The sequence below is a fragment of the Girardinichthys multiradiatus genome, chromosome 5, assembly GCF_021462225.1.
Source record: "Girardinichthys multiradiatus isolate DD_20200921_A chromosome 5, DD_fGirMul_XY1, whole genome shotgun sequence".
NCBI lineage: Eukaryota > Metazoa > Chordata > Actinopteri > Cyprinodontiformes > Goodeidae > Girardinichthys > Girardinichthys multiradiatus.
In genome coordinates, this window is record NC_061798.1 from 31,548,546 (window position 1) to 31,570,097 (window position 21,552).

Sequence of the window (21,552 nt, forward strand, 5' to 3'; positions counted from 1 at the left end):
CTCCTGACTTTCCCATTCTCACTCAACATATCACTGTAAAAATGTTTACTTTATAAACTAAACTTAATTTTCAGGCTTTGTTATCACTACTTTCTTTGTGTATGGGTGGTATACATCTATCAATTTTTGTTTCAGTTGGTGTCTGTCCTGCACTTGGTTTATTTTTGTCCCACTTTTTCACACATTTCTTAAGTTTGCACATTTTAATAAATGTAATAAATGTAACCAAATCCAAACACAATTGGAAAAGTTGTAGAAATTATGAAACATACCCTATAACCTCATACATCCACAGGATTATTTCCATCAGGCTTGTTTGTTTTTCACACTTTACACTTGTGATAATTGTAGATCACCAATCAGACCACTGTCTATACTCCTTTTTAATGACAGTGTAGACTGGCCAGATCTGTACCTGGAACAGCGTTGCTATCGCTTTTTTTCTTTGATGGAAAAATTATATTTAAGCTGATTGGAAATTGGAAAGTAACAACTCTTTTGCATACAAGTGCATTTCAGTCTAAATCATTTCGTATACTATAAATCAGAGGCATATGTGTCGCCTGCAGGCTCTGAGCCCAGGTAGGAAGCAGGGCCTAACCCTGTAAATTGGAGGTACATCCTTGTTCTGTTGTTTCACCTCCCAGCCCAGTAGGTGGCGGTACAGTATTTTTAGCACGCTTGATTTTTAAAGGAAACCGGAAGTAGACGCGGGAGGTTTGTGGAGGTGACCGAATGGCAGATAGTACACTATTTCTGTAAACATTTCTTTTTCTAGCGAGAAAAACATTCAGCGATAAATCTATTTTAGCCTTCGGCGAGCCAGCATCACCGTTGCTATGGGCGCTCACCTGGTCAGGCGGTATGTCACTGAAACGGACACCGAGCCGGACCCTGCCAAGAAGTTCGAGTTCGACCCGGAATTCGGCTTCGAAGAGAGGAAAGAGAGAGGTCAGTGAGCAGTGACTGGACCGGGTTTTATCTGAGCTGCAGTTTTACTTGGGTTTAGCTGTTGCTAACGTAGCCGCAGAGACACGAACGAAGCTAGCCTGTTGACTAGCTAAGTGTTACCTTGCTGCTGCTTACTTGAACAGGAGCTGCTGGAAAGCTTCAGTTGCAACACATTATAATGAACCAGAATGCATCTAGTTGTCAACTCCAGTTAAAGAGCAATGTGTTCAACTTGAATCATTAACAGTACTGGGAGCAATAGAGTACAACTCAAGTTAAAATATACAAACGCACAAACTCAGTGCGAATTAGTCATAAACAGTCACAAAGTTATTATTATCCAATAACAGTTCAAACATGTCAAATGCTCGAATAAAAGCAAAGCAATCAAAGACAGACCCAATAAGCTGTTGTAGTCAGATTTTCTAAATATGACTTAGGTTACAGAGTTTCCACACACAGCAAGTTTGCTCAACCAGTTGTCTTGTTTTGATCTTTTTCTGAGTCTGAATACGGATTTGGGAGCACAGGAATATGTTTCCCTTCTGTTTTCTAAAAGATTAAAAAAAAAAAAATCTCTAAAGACCTTTTTTAATTGATTTAGAATTAAGTTACATTATTTCACTTTTGTCACAACTTGGGTTTAAATCTGTGGTTCCTAAACTGGAACCTTTTTAAATGCTAAACTAAGGAACCTAAGGAACTGTCTCCATCATATGTAGGATTGTTGGTTATATGACATTAAACCGGTAATTAATTAATCCGGTAAAGTAAGAAAAGGTTGACATTTTCTATACATTTGTGTTCCTCAAATAACTTCTGACCTCAGTGGCCGGTTTATACTTTTTTATCTTAGTTGTTTTTATTGTTAAAACATATATTAGGTAAAATCTGTTGGGTAAAATTTGTATCACAAAAAATAAAAGTTAATTCTGTTAATGTTTAAGTAATAAAGCAAATGTAAATATACAATGTTTACTTTTTCCGCTGTGTTATACAGGTCCTTCTCCAAATATTAGCATATTGTGATAAAGTTCATTATTTTCTATAATGTCATGATGAAAATTTAACATTCATATATTTTAGATTCATTGCACACTAACTGAAATATTTCAGGTCTTTTATTGTCTTAATATGGATGATTTTGGCATACAGCTCATGAAAACCCAAAATTCCTATCTCACAAAATTAGCATATCATTAAAAGGGTCTCTAAACGAGCTATGAACCTAATCATCTGAATCAATCGAGTTAACTCTAAACACCAGCAAAAGATTCCTGAGGCCTTTAAAACTCCCAGCCTGGTTCATCACTCAAAACCCCAATCATGGGTAAGACTGCCGACCTGACTGCTGTCCAGAAGGCCACTATTGACACCCTCAAGCAAGAGGGTAAGACACAGAAAGAAATTTCTGAACGAATAGGCTGTTCCCAGAGTGCTGTATCAAGGCACCTCAGTGGGAAGTCTGTGGGAAGGAAAAAGTGTGGCACAAAACGCTGCACAACGAGAAGAGGTGACCGGACCCTGAGGAAGATTGTGGAGAAGGGCCGATTCCAGACCTTGGAGGACCTGCGGAAGCAGTGGATTGAGTCTGGAGTAGAAACATCCAGAGCCACCGTGCACAGGCATGTGCAGGAAATGGGCTACAGGTGCCGCATTCCCAGGTCAAGCCACTTTTGAACCAGAAACAGCGGCAGAAGCGCCTGACCTGGGCTACAGAGAAGCAGCATTGGACTGTTGCTCAGTGGTCCAAAGTACTTTTTTCGGATGAAAGCAAATTCTGCATGTCATTCGGAAATCAAGGTGCCAGAGTCTGGAGGAAGACTGGGGAGAAGGAAATGCCAAAATGCCAGAAGTCCAGTGTCAAGTACCCACAGTCAGTGATGGTCTGGGGTGCCGTGTCAGCTGCTGGTGTTGGTCCACTGTGTTTTATCAAGGGCAGGGTCAATGCAGCTAGCTATCAGGAGATTTTGGAGCACTTCATGCTTCCATCTGCTGAAAAGCTTTATGGAGATGAAGATTTCATTTTTCAGCACGACCTGGCACCTGCTCACAGTGCCAAAACCACTGGTAAATGGTTTACTGACCATGGTATCACTGTGCTCAATTGGCCTGCCAACTCTTCTGACCTGAACCCCATAGAGAATCTGTGGGATATTGTGAAGAGAACGTTGAGAGACTCAAGACCCAACACTCTGGATGAGCTAAAGGCCGCTATCGAAGCATCCTGGGCCTCCATAAGACCTCAGCAGTGCCACAGGCTGATTGCCTCCATGCCACGCCGCATTGAAGCAGTCATTTCTGCCAAAGGATTCCCGACCAAGTATTGAGTGCATAACTATACATGATTATTTGAAGGTTGAATATTTGTATTAAAAACACTTTTCTTTTATTGGTCGGATGAAATATGCTAATTTTGTGAGATAGGAATTTTGGGTTTTCATGAGCTGTATGCCAAAATCATCTGTATTAAGACAATAAAAGACCTGAAATATTTCAGTTAGTGTGCAATGAATCTAAAATATATGAATGTTAAATTTTCATCATGACATTATGGAAAATAATGAACTTTATCACAATATGCTAATATTTTGAGAAAGACCTGTACTGGTAAAAGTAAATGCACCCTAACAAAATAACTACAGGCAGAAAATTAATTCCCTTACAATTTGTTTATTTTATGAAGCCGGGATGTTTTTATTGCAATTTTAACCTCAACTATTGGAAGCCATACATGTTGGCACCATGTCTTCATGTGGATCTGGTTTTTACCAGGTTTCAAAACTATTACATCCAACCTGAAAGTGTACAGAACCACAACAATATTTTGCCCCTTTTCCACTGGCTCGTTTTAGGCGGCGCGGCTCTGCTCCACTCGGTTCCGCTCTCCTCGGTATGGTACTAGTTGAGTTTCCACTGACGGCTAAAGCTCCGCCTCCAGTAGCGCTGTGCTGCTTTTAACTTAGTGGTACATTGTCACATTAAAGTAATATGCGAGAAAAGATAAAAAAAGAAATAGAAAATAGAAACATCAATAAACTAAATACTAATAATGTCTGTATTATTGTATATGCAAGAATGTAATATATGTTTTTTTATGTATAAAATAATGCACCAGGATAATTACCTGGACCACAGCCCAGCCAGAACCTATAAATTAAGGCTTAGGGGGTTCTGTTGTGAGTGGTGGGGAAGAGAGAGGAGCTGCTGTCTGGATGGTGAAGCTCCAAAGTTTGCCTGAAGAAGTTAGAATTTTGGGTTTTATGAGGAAGTTTTTGTCTCAGCTATGGCAATAATGAGGACAAGGACTTTAAAGCGCGAAACCGCGGACTTTTGACCATGGTGAAGTTAGTTTTAGGTTGGATATTAGAAATTCACCCTCCGCGGATTCAGCAGGATCTTCCTCCCGTTTGATCCGAGGCAGGCAGTCTGATTACGGGCAGCTGCTCGCTGCCTCCTCCTGTGTGTGTGTCTGATCAGCTGATTTAGGATGTTATTCAATACAGCGCTCCGCCTGCCTGTAATTCAGAAAGCTGATGTCTTTCTTCTTTTCTTTCAGCCTTCAGGCTGATTTATAATTTGTAAATAGTCAAAATATTTTTCGGTTTGACCTGCATTGGCCATTGTGGTCCTTGTAGTCGCTCTTGAGTTTTATTAACTTTTTCCTGCACTACCTCCTTGAAAACCTTCTCATTTTTCCTGGTCCCATGTCCAATCAGTGAACAGCAGTCTGTTCACGTCACATGTAGTCCCTACTCAGCCCCGTTCGGACCTCCTGAGGAGCCGGGACCAAAAAAGTAGCCATTGCGGAAAAGCAATAATGGAAGCGAGTCGAGTAGGGCCAAATTGAGCCAGTGGAAAAAGGGTATTTTAGAACCCATTAATTTAGATAGTAATTTGTCTTTTCCCACTACTGTGTTCATTTTTTAATGAGCATTTATTAAATATAATAAACATTCAGCTCTAGTCAGAATGTCAATCACTGTGACTGAAAATGTGTTTCTCGTCTTCAGAGATGATTGCAACCCAGGATCAGATGAACCTGGCCCAGCTGCCTGTGGGGCAGAGAGATTACTGCGCCCACTACTTGCTGAAGCTCATGAAGTGTAAGAGGGACAACTGGCCCAACTTCCTGGCCTGCAAGCACGAGAGGCACGACTGGGACTACTGTGAGCAGCAGGAGTAAGTGTCCAGGGATGAAATTTTCAGGTTGATTAAAGGAAGACTGATGCTTTCAGCAGAACAGTTTCACTGGGGTAACAACACTGAAGGTGGCTGGTTTAAGAGAAGAAAAATCATTATTCAGATACTTTACATGCAGGACTTTTAATATCTAAACATCTACTTCATACATTATTCTCAACTACCATAAAGTAATTGGCCAACCTGTGACATCAGTTACTTTGCAGCCCTGTTCACATTTCTTTTCAGGAATTGTTTAAACTCCACTTTCTGCTCAGTAGCGGTTCTCAAGCTTCTACAAAACAGATAATTTCTTGAAGCTTCCAGTTTCCCATGTCAGTTACTTTTGAATGTACTTCATTTTATAAAGAGCCTTTTGGTTCAGCTCTAACTTTAATACAGTCGGTAGTAAATATATTTCCACTTTTGTGCTTCCTACCTTCAGTTACGTGATGCGTATGAAGGAGTACGAGAGGGAGAGGAGGCTCCAGCTGAGGAAGAAAAGGATTGAGGCCAAGGCTGAAGCTGCATGATCAAGAAACCCGCTGACTCTACTTCTATGTATATACACCTGCTATTGTTCTCATTAAACAATATTAATCAAGCTCTATGTGACCCAGAGTTGTTTTTAACTGTGTGAATAACTCCACAAAAGTAAAAAAAAAAAAAAAAAGACTTTGTTAAATCCAACATCTCACCCTAGTGTGGGATAAGTCTGGCTACAAAGAAAAATACAACCATAAGAGATTTATTCAGCATTATTTAAACCTATGGATAACATGGATCAAACAATGCAAGTTACTGGGTAAAATTTAAGGCAAGACAAAAAGAACAGCTTGATTTATTTTTTTAATAAATTACCTCAGACAACAAAACTAAATTGTCAGATTTAAGATTCTTGAGCAATTAAAGTTTAGTTTAGAGAGGATTTAATATCTGCAGATCCAGACAGAAACACCAGAAAACTGGGATGTGAGGCAATTAAAAATGGAGCTCCTGCATATTTTACAGCAGTTTTATTAGAACGCAACTCCGAGAACAGAAACTCAAAAGTAAACCAGTCAGAATAGAACCGTTTGTCTGCAATAAAAAAATTTTAACAAACTAGTGTTTTACATTTTTACTCAACACAGGAGTTTAAAGCAGGAAGGGAAACAGAGTGGAGGTCAAGGGATCAAGCTTCCAAATCCATCAGTCTAAATCTAGTGTAAGGTTTGGAGAAAGGACCGCCTCTTAGTTGATACTGGATCTAGAGGACGAAGGGCACGATGGGCGAGCGGAGGGGAGGGTAGTCGCGGAACTCCTTCAGGTAGCTGCGGTGCTTCCCTTTGGCCCAGACGGTCATCTGGATGAAACCCACCAAGGTGAAGAACGCCACCGGCAGACACTGGGTCATCAGGGTGAAGCCGAGCCAGGAGCCCAGCTGCCAGAGGAAGGAAATCAGTCATTTACCACATATTCAGATTTTAACAGAAAGAAGTGTCTATATTTCCAATGCTGAAAGAGCACTGAATAAAATCTACAGTAAACTCAGGCATCAATTAAAGCTTTTACCCCTGTGATATTTTTCTTAAGCTGCCATTAGATAAAACAGGCTGAACCTAAATAGTAATTTTGCAACATTTCTGAATAATTTGGATTTTCAAATGTAAATATGAATTGAAACCTAAAGCGTGGGCTGCTGTTTTCCAGGAATCTTGTGTTTATAAATGTACAAATTCAGATTATTCTGAGCAAGTCCAACACATACGATCCAAAAATGTTTCATTTAAAGTAACCATGAGGCATGCTGTATTGAGAGGGCAGCAGCCACCACCACAGGGTCCAGCACCCTTACTGGGTTTTATTGTACTAGCATAATTACACACTAAAAGGTTTGGAGAAAATTCAGAAAAAGTATATTTGAATGCATTGTTTTCATTAGCATTTGGGTGGTTTAACAACGTAATCGATGCTAAAATAATTATTGCCGCATTTTTCTCACAGGGTTTCAACAAATTTTCAATTTCCATATACTATACTTTTTCCAGACTCAAATGTTTTTATATTTTTAGACGTTATGTACATCTGAGTTCTCAACATTTGCCTAGTTACTGAAGCACATTACACACCTGCATTTTTATTATGTAGGAAAAATCAGGAATGGATTACCCTAGATCAAATACAGATCAGTTAAAGTCTGTGATAAGAACTAGGAATTTCACAGCTTTTTCTCTGGTCCAGGTGAAAACCCGAGAGTGAGCTCCCTACTGCTTCAAATCATTTGCAACCATATTATAAAAATCTGTACATAACAAATGCTAAATTAAGTAGAGTTTGCATATTTGCATATACAATAGATATACATTTTATTAGCAGAGCTCTGACCGCTAGCTGGCGATGACCTTCCTTCAGTACTATTCAACCAAAATTAGTGGTTTACAAAAGCCACGGTTTAAGGGTAATTTGCAAATATTAGTCTCTAAGGGATTAACCAGATCTAGTGGCCAAAGGAGCGATTAAATGGCCCTTTTTCATTCTTGAATGAGTGTGTGTTTATCTTCAGGTAAGAAAAACACAAACAATGCGTTGGACATAAACTTATGTGACGTGGTAAAACCACAAATAAAAGTCATCGTTGATGTGAATCGCTGTTAATAACCTTGATCTGATCTTTATCTTCCGGGAATGGAGTAATTCATAGATTCTGGAAACTCAAGCTATTTTCTATCCTCAGTTTTCATTTTTCCAAATCCAGATATGAAAAAAGTTACACTACAGCCTTTTCATGACTGTGTAGGAACCCCGTCCTGGCTGGTTTTTTTTTCCTTCCATCATCACATTGCTGCCTGTGAGCTTCAGGTGTTGGTCAATAAAATGGACTGAACTGATCTAGCGGTTTCCCAGTCATACCCACCACTCAAAGCGCTTTACATTAGAGACACATTCACCCAGTCACACTAACGCGCACACATTCACACGCCGATACGCAGATCTCTAGGCAACTTGAGGTTATGTGAGTAAAGTGCCTTGCCCAGGGGCACATAAACATGTAGCAGGAGGATGATTATGCACTCACATACATGATTTAAAGCCACACCGAAGAATTGCTTGTTACCTCATAGGTGTAGTTAGGACAGGAGACCAGAAGGAAGATCCAGGTGAAGGGGTTCTTGGTTGGATAGGGAATCTTCCTGGTTTTCGAGCCTGGGTTTACATGTCAAAAGGACAGGAAATTAGACACTTGAAATCGCTTTACTGATCCAGTTCTTAGTAAAAGCAGATTAAACAAGGATTTTGCTAGTTTTGTTATTAAACATGTATGTCCAGTTGAATATTTTCAAAATACTTCCATCAAAAACTTCATTATTTTCATTTGACAAAAATCTACAGTTTTTGTAGTTCAGATTTCCTGCCATCAGAAAGGTGCACAATGTGAGTGACAGATGTGTTCACCTGGTGGGCGGAGGTTCCGGAGGGCGATGTGGATGGAGAAGTTCCCGATCTGACAGAACTGTGACAGGGAGCGTTTATCGTGTTACACAAAGTTCAGTGGATGCTGAGCTAAAATGCCAGAGCTATGCTATGCGTGTAGCAACAATTAAACGAATAATAGAGAGAAATACGACCTAAATTCTGTGAACGGGTTCAGTTTTATCTTTTCATCAGTCCACTGAAATGCCCCAGTTTTGGTCCATCCACTATTCATTGGAAGGAATGGGATATTAATTCTCACCTGTAGTTGGTTTATTGAAATTTTCCTTTTTTTCCTGGGCGGGAGGAGCTTGGAGTAGAGCCACTGCTGCTCCACATTGAGAGGAGTCAGTTGAGGTGGCTCTGGCATCTGTTTCAGATGCCTCCTGGATGCCTACCCCGGGAGGTGTTCCAGGTACGTTCCACCGGGAGGAGGCCCAGGGGACGGCCCAGGAGGGACTATGTCTCTAGACTGGCTTGGGAACACCCTGTGGTTCCCCCAGAGGAGCTGGAGGTGGTGTCTGGGGAGAGGGAAGTCTGGTCGTCTCTGCTTAGTCTGCTGCCTCCACAACCCAGTCCAAGATAATTGGAAGACGGGGAATGATTGTTGCAACTCTAAGTCGTGTAAAGTTTTAAACACAAACTGTTACCGGATGCGCAAGCTTCAGTTTATTGTAGATTTTCCTAAATCTACAGAGCTACAACTCTATATACTGGCTCTGTCAAACACACACCACCAGGAATCTTTGAATTCATGTCGCCGGGTAGGTTGCAGAGAAAGCACACGCTCTTTGAAGCCATCAACAAGGTTCTGGCATAACTCAGGCTGGATGCTGGAGCTCTCTCCTTGGCAGGACCGATGGTTGGTATTATGGCACAGAGCCAGCTTTTAAGCGTAGTCCACAGATTTTCAACACTACTGACGGACCCAGTTGTATCCAAGTTTTAACCTTCTGACCCAAGCTGTCTCTCTGTCAAACACAGTAAATAAAATTAGGTAAGATGTTCAAAAACAACCACCGAGGCACACACTTTCCATGAGTTTAAAGCTTCTCCAACAGCAGTTCCTCTGTCCACAGTGTAACAAGTTTAACATCGCCACGCACTGAGAGCGGGCCGACCACACGCAGAGGCCAAACACCTTCAGCAGAAACGTTTGCTGGTCAGTTGGGACAAAGGTTGAGCCGTTTGGCCTCAATGGCGAGAAGGAGTCAAGATGAGGCTGTCGCTGTGCTTCAACCGTCAAGCATGGTGCTGGCGGCATTATGCTGAGGGTTTGCTATGCTGTCTGGGGTTACAATGTGGACCGAATGATAAACAAACAACAGATCATACAGCAGGTTAACATTAAGAAAATCAAAACCTGCTCACGTTTTTTAGTTTATTATGGCTGTATGTTGTACTTTTAATCCACTTTGAAAAATAAGAAACATTCAAATAAATCAGTGAAAGCTTGACATTAATATAACATTCATGCCAATGCTGAGTGAATGTAAGCTGCTGACCAGAACTGTGCAGACTAGAAGAAGTGCTGTGATGAGAAACATGATAATTACCAGGAATATGATGAGCGCCAGCCTGATCTGCTGTTCTCCATATGCTGAAAGAGAGATTTAACATTAGGGAAAAAAAGGGAGCTTCGTGTTTGCATGTGTAACTAAAGAACATGCCACACTGTGCCTGAATACTCACTGGGTGGTGTATATAATGGATGGTTGATATAATAAGCCATCCATGCTGCAAAGCCCCAGTAGTAGGTACAATTCTGAAACAAAGTGTGGGGGGGGGGGGACAGGGACAGTTCAAAAAACAACACTCCGATGTTTTAATATTGGGTACATTAATGTGTAGCAGGGTCAGACAGGGTTTCAGCTAATCGCACCTTGAAGATGTTCCGTAACGGCATCGTTCCATGAGAGAAGCGATGGACAAACAAGGTCTCCAGGAGCCTCTTAACGTAGTGGAAGGAGTGACACATGCAGGCGAGACTGGAAAGAGACATGGTTCCATGAAACCCATCACTCAAACCATTATCTCAGCTGAAAAGACAGCCTCTGAAGGTCATTTCCAGTTTGGCTTAGATAGAATTTGGCTTTAGAGAAATGTGTGAAATCAGATCCGTTAAGAGCAGTCCATAAATATGGACTTTGACTACAACCTACAGGCGCTGCTGCTCAGCAGAAAGCAGTCAAGGGATCAAACCCAACTAAATCTCATTAATAATCACTGTTGTACTGTTAGGTTGCCAGGTAACCAGCCTCTTCAGCTTTCAGGTCTTTTATGAAATGCTGAATGTAATCTGCTGTTTTACTGGTCGCACACCTTGGCACCTGGTCATTTGGACTCCCTCTCCAGATATTAAAAATAAAAACCCGAGAAGTACTTTCTTTTCATTTATTCCAAACAGGACTTCAATACAATTCCCCCTTCATGCTTCTTGAAGCAAAAGGTTTCCCTTTACAAACCTTTCCTGCTTCCATCTCCTGGCTGCAGCTGCATGGTCTCAACTCCTTCGCTGTTCTACATCACATTGTTCCTGTCCTATATTCCTGATGCAGCTGCTTCCTAAAGGTTTTTTCATATAAATCTCTACAACATAAGCTTATTAGTCCCCTTAGTTCTCTGCAAGAGTTGAAATGTAAAAAGGCTCAAGCTTGAAAGTATTGGATCGACACCGTTACGCAGCAGAACAACCAACATCTGCAGCTCAGGGCGCAAAATGAAAATGCAGTTAAAGTTAGAAGGTTTAATAGAAGATTGAAATGGACCAATGCAAACAAACGCAAAAAAACATACACTCCTCTGATTGCTTTAACAGAAACCTCCCCCAAGTGGCAGCAGCAGGTACTACATTTAAGGACAAGGGATTCCTAATGCTGAGAGTCTGGTGAAGGCATACTGGACACCTACTGTACAACCCAGTGTTTACTGGTGGTGAAGTCATATTTGGGCGCGTAGATGAAGGGAACCCTGAAGTAGAACAGCAGATAGATGACCAGAGGGCCGGTGTATTCTGTCAGGAAAACCTGAACAAAAAAACAACAGAAGGAATCCTAGCTTTATCCACATGGACATGGGATTTATTTTGTCTTCTATGCAGATCATCCATATGCAAACAATACTTAGAAAAATCTCAGTAAAAAGAAAAAAGTAATTCATAATTCAGTCTGAGATACATACTGTATTTTGACTTCTGCAGGATGTTCTCCTTTTTTGACTTTTTGGCAGTTGGAGAGAATAATGTGAGTCTTGACCTTTTTAAACAAACTGCAGAAAGTGATTTTTTGCCCCCATCTTGAGGTAGACTTTACTCTACACACTGAACATACATGAGGAAGAGTATAAATAACTATCCTGCAAAGGGAGATCAATAAAGAGTTTCTGCTTAATTAATTATAACACTTAAAATGATGTAAAGTGCTCCAACGCAGTTGGTTATTGGCGAAATTCTGACTCTGGACCCATCTGGTCATGTAAAGCGGGTGGAGTTGGAATGAGAGGACTAATCATGTTGTGGCAACTGAGAAGAAAAATACAACTAAATAAAAAAACAGACGTGTGAATGCCCGTATTAATCATCGTTTTAACACCACAGTCACATCTTTTAAGCACAAAGGGATCTGATCCTTTTAAATGCTTTTAAAAACGTTTTAAGGATGAATACATGTAAATTAAACACGATAAGATTCACCTGGATATGAAATAAAGCTACACATAAAATATTAAGTGGTTTAATGAGTATGATCAAACCACTTGAGGTAGAAATAACTAATTTCTACTAGATGACTGACTTCAGCTATTTAAAGAAGAATAACCTTGATTTCCATTTCTGAACAGTAACACGGTAATTATAGTTTGGTTTTTGGGTTCATAAATATGATTTCTATTGAGAAGAGGGGTGCTATACTGCTAATTTGGTCTTGATCCGATACCAATACAGATACTTTACTTGAAATGTCATGATCACCGAACAATTTTATGATTTTGCCTTTTGTGAGTTGATTATAATAATTGTTATGAAAAAAACAAAGATTTTAAGCAAATAAACATGTTTTTATTAACTAACTACATCAATATAAATGAAAGCAAAAGTATAAAAATGCTCAAATAAATCCCTAATCCATCATCTTCATCTTTGTGAATTATCTAGGTGAAATAAAATGATTATGATAATTAAGTCTGTAACTTTAATCTGCATGTAGCCTAAATAGGATTATTTTCCTTCAACAGTTAACACAAAGGGTTGTTATATTCAGCAACATTCATATTTCAGTGTTAAGGTGAATAACTTTATACAAGTGAATATTTTTGAGTTTTTCTGCACTCATCACATGTGGCAGTATCCTTATCAGCTGCAGTAAATAACGTCCCGGGCTGCTCTCGGTGCTCCCAGAGCAGGGAGAGGAGGGGCAGGCTGTGCTCGGTTGAACTCTGAAGAAATTCCAGAAAAATGGTGGAGAAGAGAATACGCAACTAAAGTATCGATCTCACCATGCTGGTATCGATCAGATACTGATACCAACTTGGTATTGATATTATCAATATTCTGGATTGATCTGCCCACCTCTACATGAGAAGGGTCTCATGAAAGTCAAACATAACTATAAAATATATACAGTTTCTATTGTTTTAGTTGGGTTTTAAGTTTTTTTTAAATTGAAAACAGAAACAGGAAACCCTTTATTACCAGTCATGCTCATGTGAACATCCTTGAAGCAGATCCACATCACCAAGACTTTTCTTTAAGCCATAAACATCTTTCCTTCACAGTGGGAACTCTCAGTATAGATGTGCCTGACCCCACCTGCATGCTCGTGTCTTTGAACATGTCAGAGCTCTTAAAGCTGATTGTGTTTTTTGAACTCACTGTGACCCAGCTGATCTGAGCTCCCAGATCTCTAAAGTAGAAGGTTGCCGTGGTTCCCACAGGAAGATGCTGCAGAACGTCCTCATCCTTCAGAGACTTCCCCTCTTAAAACACACGCATTACTGAACACTTAAATTTACGCAGAGGAATAAGTACAGAACTTCCACCATCTCCACTTTAATTAGATTGAATTCACAGTGACTTACTGGGGTCAAGGCGGATAGACTGTCTGGCTGGATACCACTGTGGATCTGAAACAGAGAGATAAATGGCTCACGGTCGTGTAAAGGCAGAATATAGAGTCGAATGTGTAAGATGCACGAAAACAGCACTTACGGCTCTTGTGGAACATAGACTTAATCTCCCCGATGGTGGCATTTGGCTCAACCTGCAAATAAACTGACAGTAAATAAACAGAGGGACCCCCACTCACACACAAAGGAGTAGATCATAATCCTGTTTCCATTTATGATGGAGGTTAGTGGTAAATTTAGCTCCGATTGTGATTAAACACCTCCTGGTGTTAGAGTTCAGACATACGGAAACACCCATCCTTATGCCATGAACTCTGCAGAAATCAACAGAAACACAACGATTCAACAAAAAAAAAAAAGAGGAGCACAAAGGTAATAGTTTTTAGTGTCCAGAAAATATTTGCAAGATGGATTTTTGGTCTGAGGGCTTGGAGTGAATATGGTGGTGAAACATTTTTTTTAAAGCAGTCCTGCCTTGTTTGTCTTTGCTGTGGATAAGCATGAAAGTCTAGGTATGCAGTTTTGCACACAGTTTACCATGCATTTGTCAACCAGCCAGAAGCAAATTTTCACACAGAAATATCATAACCTGAACAACAGAAATGCAGTATACATGTCTGTGTTAAAGCGGTAAACCCCTCATATGTTGATCTCCAGAAAAAAAACATTTGATCTGTCCTTTAATTTACTCAATCTTCTGATTCTGACCTCTCCAGGACCTCCAGGTATTTTCAGCGGGATGACGTTCCTGCAGTTGGATTGCAGAAACCACCTCTAGGGTTCCACTGCTGATCTGGAGCCGATGCCCAACTTAGAACCCGCTGGGTTTTGACTGCCAAACCTATTGGGGGGGTTTCTGATGGAGGTCCACTGATGTGGGACTTTCTATGGTCAATGCCAATATTTTAAACATATAAATAGATGAAAATCAGGTAAGCAGATGGCAAATATTTTATGATTGTGTGGAAAAAGTAGGACAAGCAATTAAATATTCAGTTTTTATTAAGAAATGTTCCCAAGTCAATCTATTGCTAAAAAATGTGTTTTTTTAGTTGGGGAGAAACACAGTCATCTCGTAACCACGTGAACTAGCCAGGTCCAAACTCAACCAGGACCACCACTTTCTGCTCGTTGAAGTATTTAGTCGGCCAACAACATGATCGCTACTCTGAGTTCATCCAACATTATTGTGGTTAGTTAAGTAGTGAAGAGGGTTGTTAATCAGCGTCAGCTGATAAATCTACAACTTGTGATTTATGAATTGAATGTTGTATTTCATTTATGCCAAACATCTCCTCTGTTCTGGTGTTTAAATGAGTTATCTGTATAAAGAGTATTATTCTACAAGTCCTGGTCTTCATCTATGATCTCTCTGGTAAACTCTAATCTGACCATAAGGCAAAGGTCCTTGCACGCTTCATATAGGGGGTAAAGTTGTACAATCCCTTTCTGTTTGTACAGGCACAGACTTTCACTTCAACAGCAGCAACAGCCTGTTGTAGGTCCTGGGATGCAATTTTAGCAGTTTGGAGATGTCTTTTGGTGTGCTTTCAGAGTACTTTCTCAGAAGGCCAGATTTGGTCTTGCTGGTAGTCGCTTTGAATGTCCTCCAGTTGGGGATGATTCCCATAGAGCGAAATGACCGATATTAAATTATTTGTAGACCTCTATAAGTTCCTGACCAGACGTATAGGCTGCTAAAATCTTCTGTCTTTATGGATCGAGCAGTTATTTTCATCTTACCTTGGAGTTTACTCTGACTTCAACAGCTGGGAGTACAGAGCACACCAAACTAAATGTCTGGTGTTTAAATAGGGAAAACCTCATTTAAAACACAGTAACAAAATTCTAATGTATCATAATTTATTCCCCACCGGATTTGGTTTTTAAACCAGATTTTACAGAAATCTTCAGTTCTTCTGTCTGTTTATATTACTTATTTAATCATTGTTAAAATTGATATTTATGTATGTTTATATGTATGTTTTTAACCTGACGGTATATTTTATTTGGGCAATAGGTTTTTCCGTAATATTGTTTTGACATGAAATGAGAATTTTGCCAATTTCTATGTGAACGAAACATGAACCAACACGCTAAAATTAACTGGTTAAAGCAGCAGCTTCTTTCCCATTTGTGCCTCTGGAGATGAGGATTCCCAGGTACAAATGAGCTCTGATACCTCCTGCTAGGGGAGAACCTGTTGATCATACTGCTTTGCTGATTATACGAGCATGTTTGTGGTCCAGAACCAATTTGCTCTTTAGCAGACAGTGTTATTTGTTTTCATTTTCCTATAACTTATAAATTATCTTTGTTGTAGCAAAAGGGAGCTTTGTCTGTGTTTATCTTTTACATTTTTTTTTTTTTTTAACTGGGCAAACCATTTTAAGACCTGGTGTATTTCAACTCTTAAAAAGAAGTCTACATATTTTTTAAATGACAATTTTATTTGACAAGTTATCAAAATTAAATCAGGTTTAAAAATGTTTAATATTTAATTTTCTGGCAGGGCATGGCACAGAGGTGGAGCAGGAGTGGCATATGTAGAGGCCACAGTCCTTAACGCAGCTTCTCTGTCCGTCGTACCTCCTGACCCGTTACTGATGAATAAAGGCCATTAGTGTCACAAAACCTTAAAACAATATACTATTTGTCTATGTTTGCTGGCATATGCTTTCTCAAGGAGCCATGTCAGAAATCAGAAAAGCTTTATTGCCAAGTACGTTTTTGGACATACAAAGAATTTGTTTTGGTGTAGTCGGTGCAATAAAATACAAATTAAACAGTATAAACATATCTACAATATAATATAAATATATGTGCACAGTTTTAAGTGAGTGAGAGTAAATATAGAGCAGTATAAGATGCGAGAGCGGTACAACAGTACAGATGATCATTGTGCAAGTAAAGCAGGAGTCCAAGCTGAGTGTTAATGTAACGCATAGAGTTGCAGGTTACAGGTGTCTTGTCAGCAAAAAAAGGGGGGGTGTGGGGGAAAGGGAGAGTGTCAAGGTGGTTTCCGGGCTTTGTTAACCAGGCTGGTGGCAGATGGGAAAAAACTGTTCTTGTGGCGTGAGGTTTTGGTCCGGATGGACCGCAGCCTCCTGCCAGAGGGGAGAGTCTCAAAGAGTCTGTGACCGGGGTGGGAGGGATCAGCCAGAATCTTCCTGCCCGCTTCAGGGTCCTGGAGGTGTACAGTTCCTGGAGCGACAGTAGACTGCAGCCAATCACCTTCTCAGCAGACCGAATGACACGCTGCAGCCTGCCCTTATCCTTGGCTGTAGCAGCGGCGTACCAGATGGTGATGGAGGAGGTGAGGATGGACTCAATGATGGCTGTGTAGAAGTGCACCATCAGTCTTTGGCAGGTTGAATTTCTTCAGCTGCCGCAGGAAGAACATCCTCTGCTGGGCTTTCTTGATGAGGGAGCTGATGTTTGGCTCCCACTTGAGATCCTGGGAGATGATGGTTCCCAGGAAGCGGAAAGATTCCACAGTGTCAATTGTGGAGTCACAGAGGGTGATGGGGGCAGGTGGTGCTGGGTTCTGCCTGAAGTCCACAACCATCTCCACTGTTTTTAGAGCGTTGAGCTCAAGGTTGTTCTGGTAGCACCAGTCCAACAGATGGTCCACCTCCCATCTATACGCGGACTCGTCACCATCAGAGATGAATCCAATCAGGGTGGTGTCGTCCGCAAACTTCAGAAGCTTGACAGACTGGTGACTGGAGGTGCAGCTGTTGGTGTACAGGGAGAAGAGCAGAGGAGAGAGAACACAGCCTTGGGGGGAACCGGAGCTGATGGTCAGGGAGTCAGAGACGTGCTTCCCCAGCCTCACGCGCTGCTTCCTGTCAGACAGGAAGTCAGTGATCCACCTGCAGGTGGAGCCGGGCACACTCAGCTGGGAGAGCTTCTCCTGGAGCAGAGCTGGGACGATGGTGTTGAAGGCAGAGCTGAAATCCACAAACGGGATCCTGGCGTAAGTTCCTGTGGAGTCCAGGTGCCGGAGGATGAAGTGAAGGGCTAGGTTGACTGCATCATCTACAGACCTGTTGGCTCTGTAGGCAAACTGCAGGGGGTCCAGGAGGGGGTCGGTGCTGTCTTTTAGGTGTGAGAGCACAAGGCGCTCAAAGGACTTCATCACCACAGAGGTCAGGGCGACGGGTCTGAAGTCATTAAGCCCTGTGATCCTTGGCTTCTTGGGAACAGGGATGATGGTGGAGGACTTGAAGCAGGCTGGCACATGACATGTCTCCAGTGAGGTGTTAAAAATGTCTGTGAAGACTGGAGACAGCTGATCAGCGCAGTGCTTCAGGCTGGCTGGTGAGACAGAATCCGGTCCAGCAGCTTTCCGGGGGTTCTGTCTCCTGAAGACTTTGTTGACGTCCCTCTCCTTGATGGAAAGAGGCGTCCAGGGCGTGGGTAGGGGGCTGGTGGGGGGGAACTTCAGGGTGGGGGTTGGAGGTGTTTATATTAGGTAAATAGTAATGACATTGTGAGTTGAATCGTGGGGTATTTTTTGCGATATCATCCACCCCTAACTCCAGTTAACAATGAAAAATCCTCCTAAAGCCCTTAACATAAAAGTAAACGGTATGATCATAGTAGACTGCACTACATTCATTTGCTTAAGTTCACCTAGCTCCAAAGTGCCTCCTAGTTTCTGAACTTGAGTCTTATTTCTAACTCAGCCGGTCAGTTTAGCTCTAATCTAGGAAGTGGGTCTCCCACAGGCCCCCGCCGTTTACATCCGAACCTGCATCCATCACATCTTTGAATCTGCCGCTCCAGAGGCGACAAGACTGCGACTGTTATCACCACAGAAACTCTGCTATCTCGACAACCGGGTATAATCTGTCCAGCGTGGCACCTTATACCCTGTAGTCCTGAGGAGCAGCCTTTTTATAAGCAGAGTTTACTTTGGCTGATGGCACCAAGAGTTGGGTTAATGAAACTCTATCCACACCCATCAATGCACTAAATCTCCCTGAGCACCAGCAGCGACAAAAATTAATCCATCTAACACATTACCAACCAACTATGGGCCAAGCGCTGAGAACTGTAAATAAGTTTGTAAAACAAGCAGCTCGTCTCCAATTAAAATGAATATAGCTGATAAAAATGTGATATCCTTTCATCCATCAGCGGCATTTCAGCAAGCTAGAGATTCACAGCTTTAAAGCTTTGAAGGCTCCATAACCTTTGCATAACTAACAGTTTAAGTGTCAAATTACTACAGTTGAATACACAGCCTGCTGACAGATCCAACCAGGCGAAAAGTAAACTCAACAAATTCAAAGCTGTTGTACTTCGGTTTTATTTTAATTGGTCAAGTTTGCCGCGTATTTCCTACTGGACATCTAGTTTTTATTGTCAAAACATTAATGAAAGGTGAACACACCTGGATCCGTTAAAAAGAGACCGAAGCAGTGCAAAAATGTTTGAACCATCTTTAGTTTATGTTTTACTACCAGGAAGCAAGATTTTCTCAAACCCTTTGATGGTGGTCTTTGCCTGTAATTGAAGGCTTCTAGAAGGTTTTTCAACATTTTTATTTTGATGTATTCTGCCTTTTTAAATAATTTTTCTGTACATTGTTTTACTTGACAGGAAAAAGGACAAAAGAAAAACATTTACAGAAGATGAAGACTATCTGAAAGACATTGATTTTAAGAAATTGGAAATACGACTAGATAAGAATAGAATCCCTCAGTCGATCATCTACTGTGTGCCACGTTTTCAGTCTGGTTTTCAGTCTGTGTTACTTTTGTTATAATGCAGTCTGGCATATAAAATTGCTTTACATTTTTCATTTCCCATTTCCAGACTTTTCTAAACTGACATTTCTAGATTTCTCCAGCAGTTTCGATAGAATTTTGGCCATTTGTGTAATCTTTATTAGTAATCTTGTAGTTTCAACAAATCACAAAACGTAAAGTTATGCATATAACTACTGTTCCCTTTCAGTCGATTCACTCAGTACAACACATGAGTATGGGATATCACGCCCTGCGTGTCCTGGCTGAAGCCACCTCTAATCACGCCTCCTAGGCAAATGATGTGATGACGACAGGTGACAGGCCCCGCCTGCACTATATACCTGTCCGTCATCATCGTCATTACTCAGTTCGATAGCCGCTATTCACCAAGGCCAGCTGAGCAGCGGGGCAGCAATGTTATGTACTTCGTTACTCTCCTTCAGGGAACAGTAGTTATATACATAACTTTACGTTCCCTTTCAGTCGACTCACTCAGTACAACACATGAGTATGGGACTCCACTCTCTCACCCGAGGTCGGCCTCCGGAGAGCAAATCTGCACCCAGATTCAGACGTCCCGGGACGTGAGTAGCTCTGATAGACAGAAAATGTATGCTGCACCACTATAAGAGGGTGTGAGATAGTTTCAGGAGAGGAAGTGAACGAGTCCCTCCCTGTCTGTTTATGTATGAAATCACAGTGGTGTTGTCTGTCCTGACCAGAACATGTTGGTTTAACAGAACCTGGCAGAAATGTTGCAGAGCCAGCAGAACCGCTAAGAGCTCCAGGTAGTTTATGTGGAGTTTGGATTGTACTAGTGTCCAAACCCCCTTCACGGCCATGCCATCGCACAACGCGCCCCACCCCCTCAGGGAGGCATCCGTGGATACCACCTTGCGAAAGGTTACTCTCCCTATTGGCGAACCTCGGCACAACAGTCCTGGTTCCCGCCAAGGGCTGAGAGCCGACATACAGGTAGTGGTTATCGTTAGCTTTCTGCTGCGGTGACGCCATGCACACAACCGGTGAGAGCGGGTCCACCGCTGGAATGGGCCCATCTTCAGTAGACCGAGCGGTACTACTGCAATCATAGATGCCATCATACCCATCAGTTGTAAGATGGTCTGGAAACGCAGTTTGTGTCCCAACTGAAACTGAGCGAGGCAGCGGTGAAACGCGGCCACTCTGTGGTCGGAAAGACGTGCCCTGCTTGTAAGGGAGCATATTTCCAGACCGAGAAATGAAAATTGCTGACTTGGGATCAGCGAACTTTTCTGAGAGTTTACCAAAAATCCTAGGGCTTGAATGTGCGACAGAACCCGAGACAGCTGCACTGTCGCCTCCTCTCTGGAACTGGCTATTAAAGCCCAGTCGTCCAGATAAGTTAAAATGCGGACCCCTGTCTCTCTGAGAGGTGCTAGCGCTGCCTCTACACATTTTGTAAATGTGCGAGGCGCTAGAGACAGACCGAAAGGCAGTACGAGGTACTCGAAGGCAAATCTCAGAAACTGTCTGTGGTCCAGGTGTATCGCTACGTGAAAGTAAGCGTCTGTCAGGTCGATCGTGGCGAACCAATCGCCCGGGCTGATAGCACTCAGAAGCTGCTTGAGTGTTAACATTTTGAACTTGTATGTTCGGAGGTATTTGTTCAGAACTCTCAAGTCCAGGATTGGACGAAGCCCGCCCCCTTTTTTCGGAACAACAAAATAACGGTTGTACCAACCTCTGTTCATGTCCGACTCGGGAACCGCACGGATAGCTCCTTTTGCCAACAGTGTATTTGGCCATTACTGCCGTGTTTACCACGCCAACAAAGTGAGGTGGTCTCCGGCGAAACTGTAAACGGTAACCCATAGCAACGGTCCTCTCCACCCAAGGACGGAGTGCGCATGCGCGCCACATATGGAGACGTGCAGCCAGGCGACTGGCCTGCGGCACTGTTGGTGGAACGGTGCTGCCCTCTCCCGACGTGCGAGAGAGGTGCAGCCTCATTTGGCTGTTGCCTGCAGCTCTTTGATTTTGACTTTTTTTCATAGAAAAAAACTGTCTTTATTGAAACATTTGGAGCATCCATACAAACATTTGG

The 21,552-nt window shown here is 41.8% G+C and overlaps 2 protein-coding genes across 4 annotated transcripts in view; one reads left to right on the plus strand and one right to left on the minus strand.

Moving 5' to 3' along the window:
- Positions 1 to 680: 680 nt before the first annotated feature.
- On the plus strand, positions 681 to 5,738 carry ndufb7 (NADH:ubiquinone oxidoreductase subunit B7). Its single transcript, XM_047365015.1, has 3 exons — positions 681 to 951; positions 4,965 to 5,133; positions 5,579 to 5,738. The coding sequence occupies exons 1-3, from the start codon at positions 840 to 842 to the stop codon at positions 5,664 to 5,666; spliced, it is 369 nt and encodes a 122-aa protein (XP_047220971.1). The 5' UTR covers positions 681 to 839; the 3' UTR covers positions 5,667 to 5,738.
- A 231-nt stretch (positions 5,739 to 5,969) lies between these two features.
- The window catches only part of tecrb (trans-2,3-enoyl-CoA reductase b), a 29,257-nt gene continuing 13,674 nt past the window's right edge, over positions 5,970 to 21,552 (minus strand). For all 3 annotated transcript variants that reach the window (XM_047365014.1, XM_047365012.1, XM_047365011.1), the window contains 10 exons: positions 13,790 to 13,841; positions 13,660 to 13,704; positions 13,454 to 13,557; positions 11,497 to 11,612; positions 10,469 to 10,574; positions 10,279 to 10,351; positions 10,143 to 10,186; positions 8,569 to 8,626; positions 8,231 to 8,319; positions 5,970 to 6,556 (listed from right to left, as the gene is read on the minus strand). In XM_047365014.1, the coding sequence (XP_047220970.1) occupies positions 6,383 to 6,556; positions 8,231 to 8,319; positions 8,569 to 8,626; positions 10,143 to 10,186; positions 10,279 to 10,351; positions 10,469 to 10,574; positions 11,497 to 11,612; positions 13,454 to 13,557; positions 13,660 to 13,704; positions 13,790 to 13,805 (825 nt within the window). In that variant the 5' untranslated portion in view covers positions 13,806 to 13,841 and the 3' untranslated portion in view covers positions 5,970 to 6,382. The remainder of the gene's footprint in view (positions 6,557 to 8,230; positions 8,320 to 8,568; positions 8,627 to 10,142; positions 10,187 to 10,278; positions 10,352 to 10,468; positions 10,575 to 11,496; positions 11,613 to 13,453; positions 13,558 to 13,659; positions 13,705 to 13,789; positions 13,842 to 21,552) is intronic.

Excerpts from the sequence above, each read along its gene's own strand:
- ndufb7 (XM_047365015.1), top strand. The coding sequence starts at position 840 with ATGGGCGCTCACCTGGTCAGGCGGTATGTCACTGAAACGGACACCGAG. Across the intron at positions 952-4,964 it reads CGAAGAGAGGAAAGAGAGAG|AGATGATTGCAACCCAGGAT; the intron begins GTCAGTGAGCAG and ends TCTCGTCTTCAG. Across the intron at positions 5,134-5,578 it reads GACTACTGTGAGCAGCAGGA|TTACGTGATGCGTATGAAGG; the intron begins GTAAGTGTCCAG and ends TCCTACCTTCAG.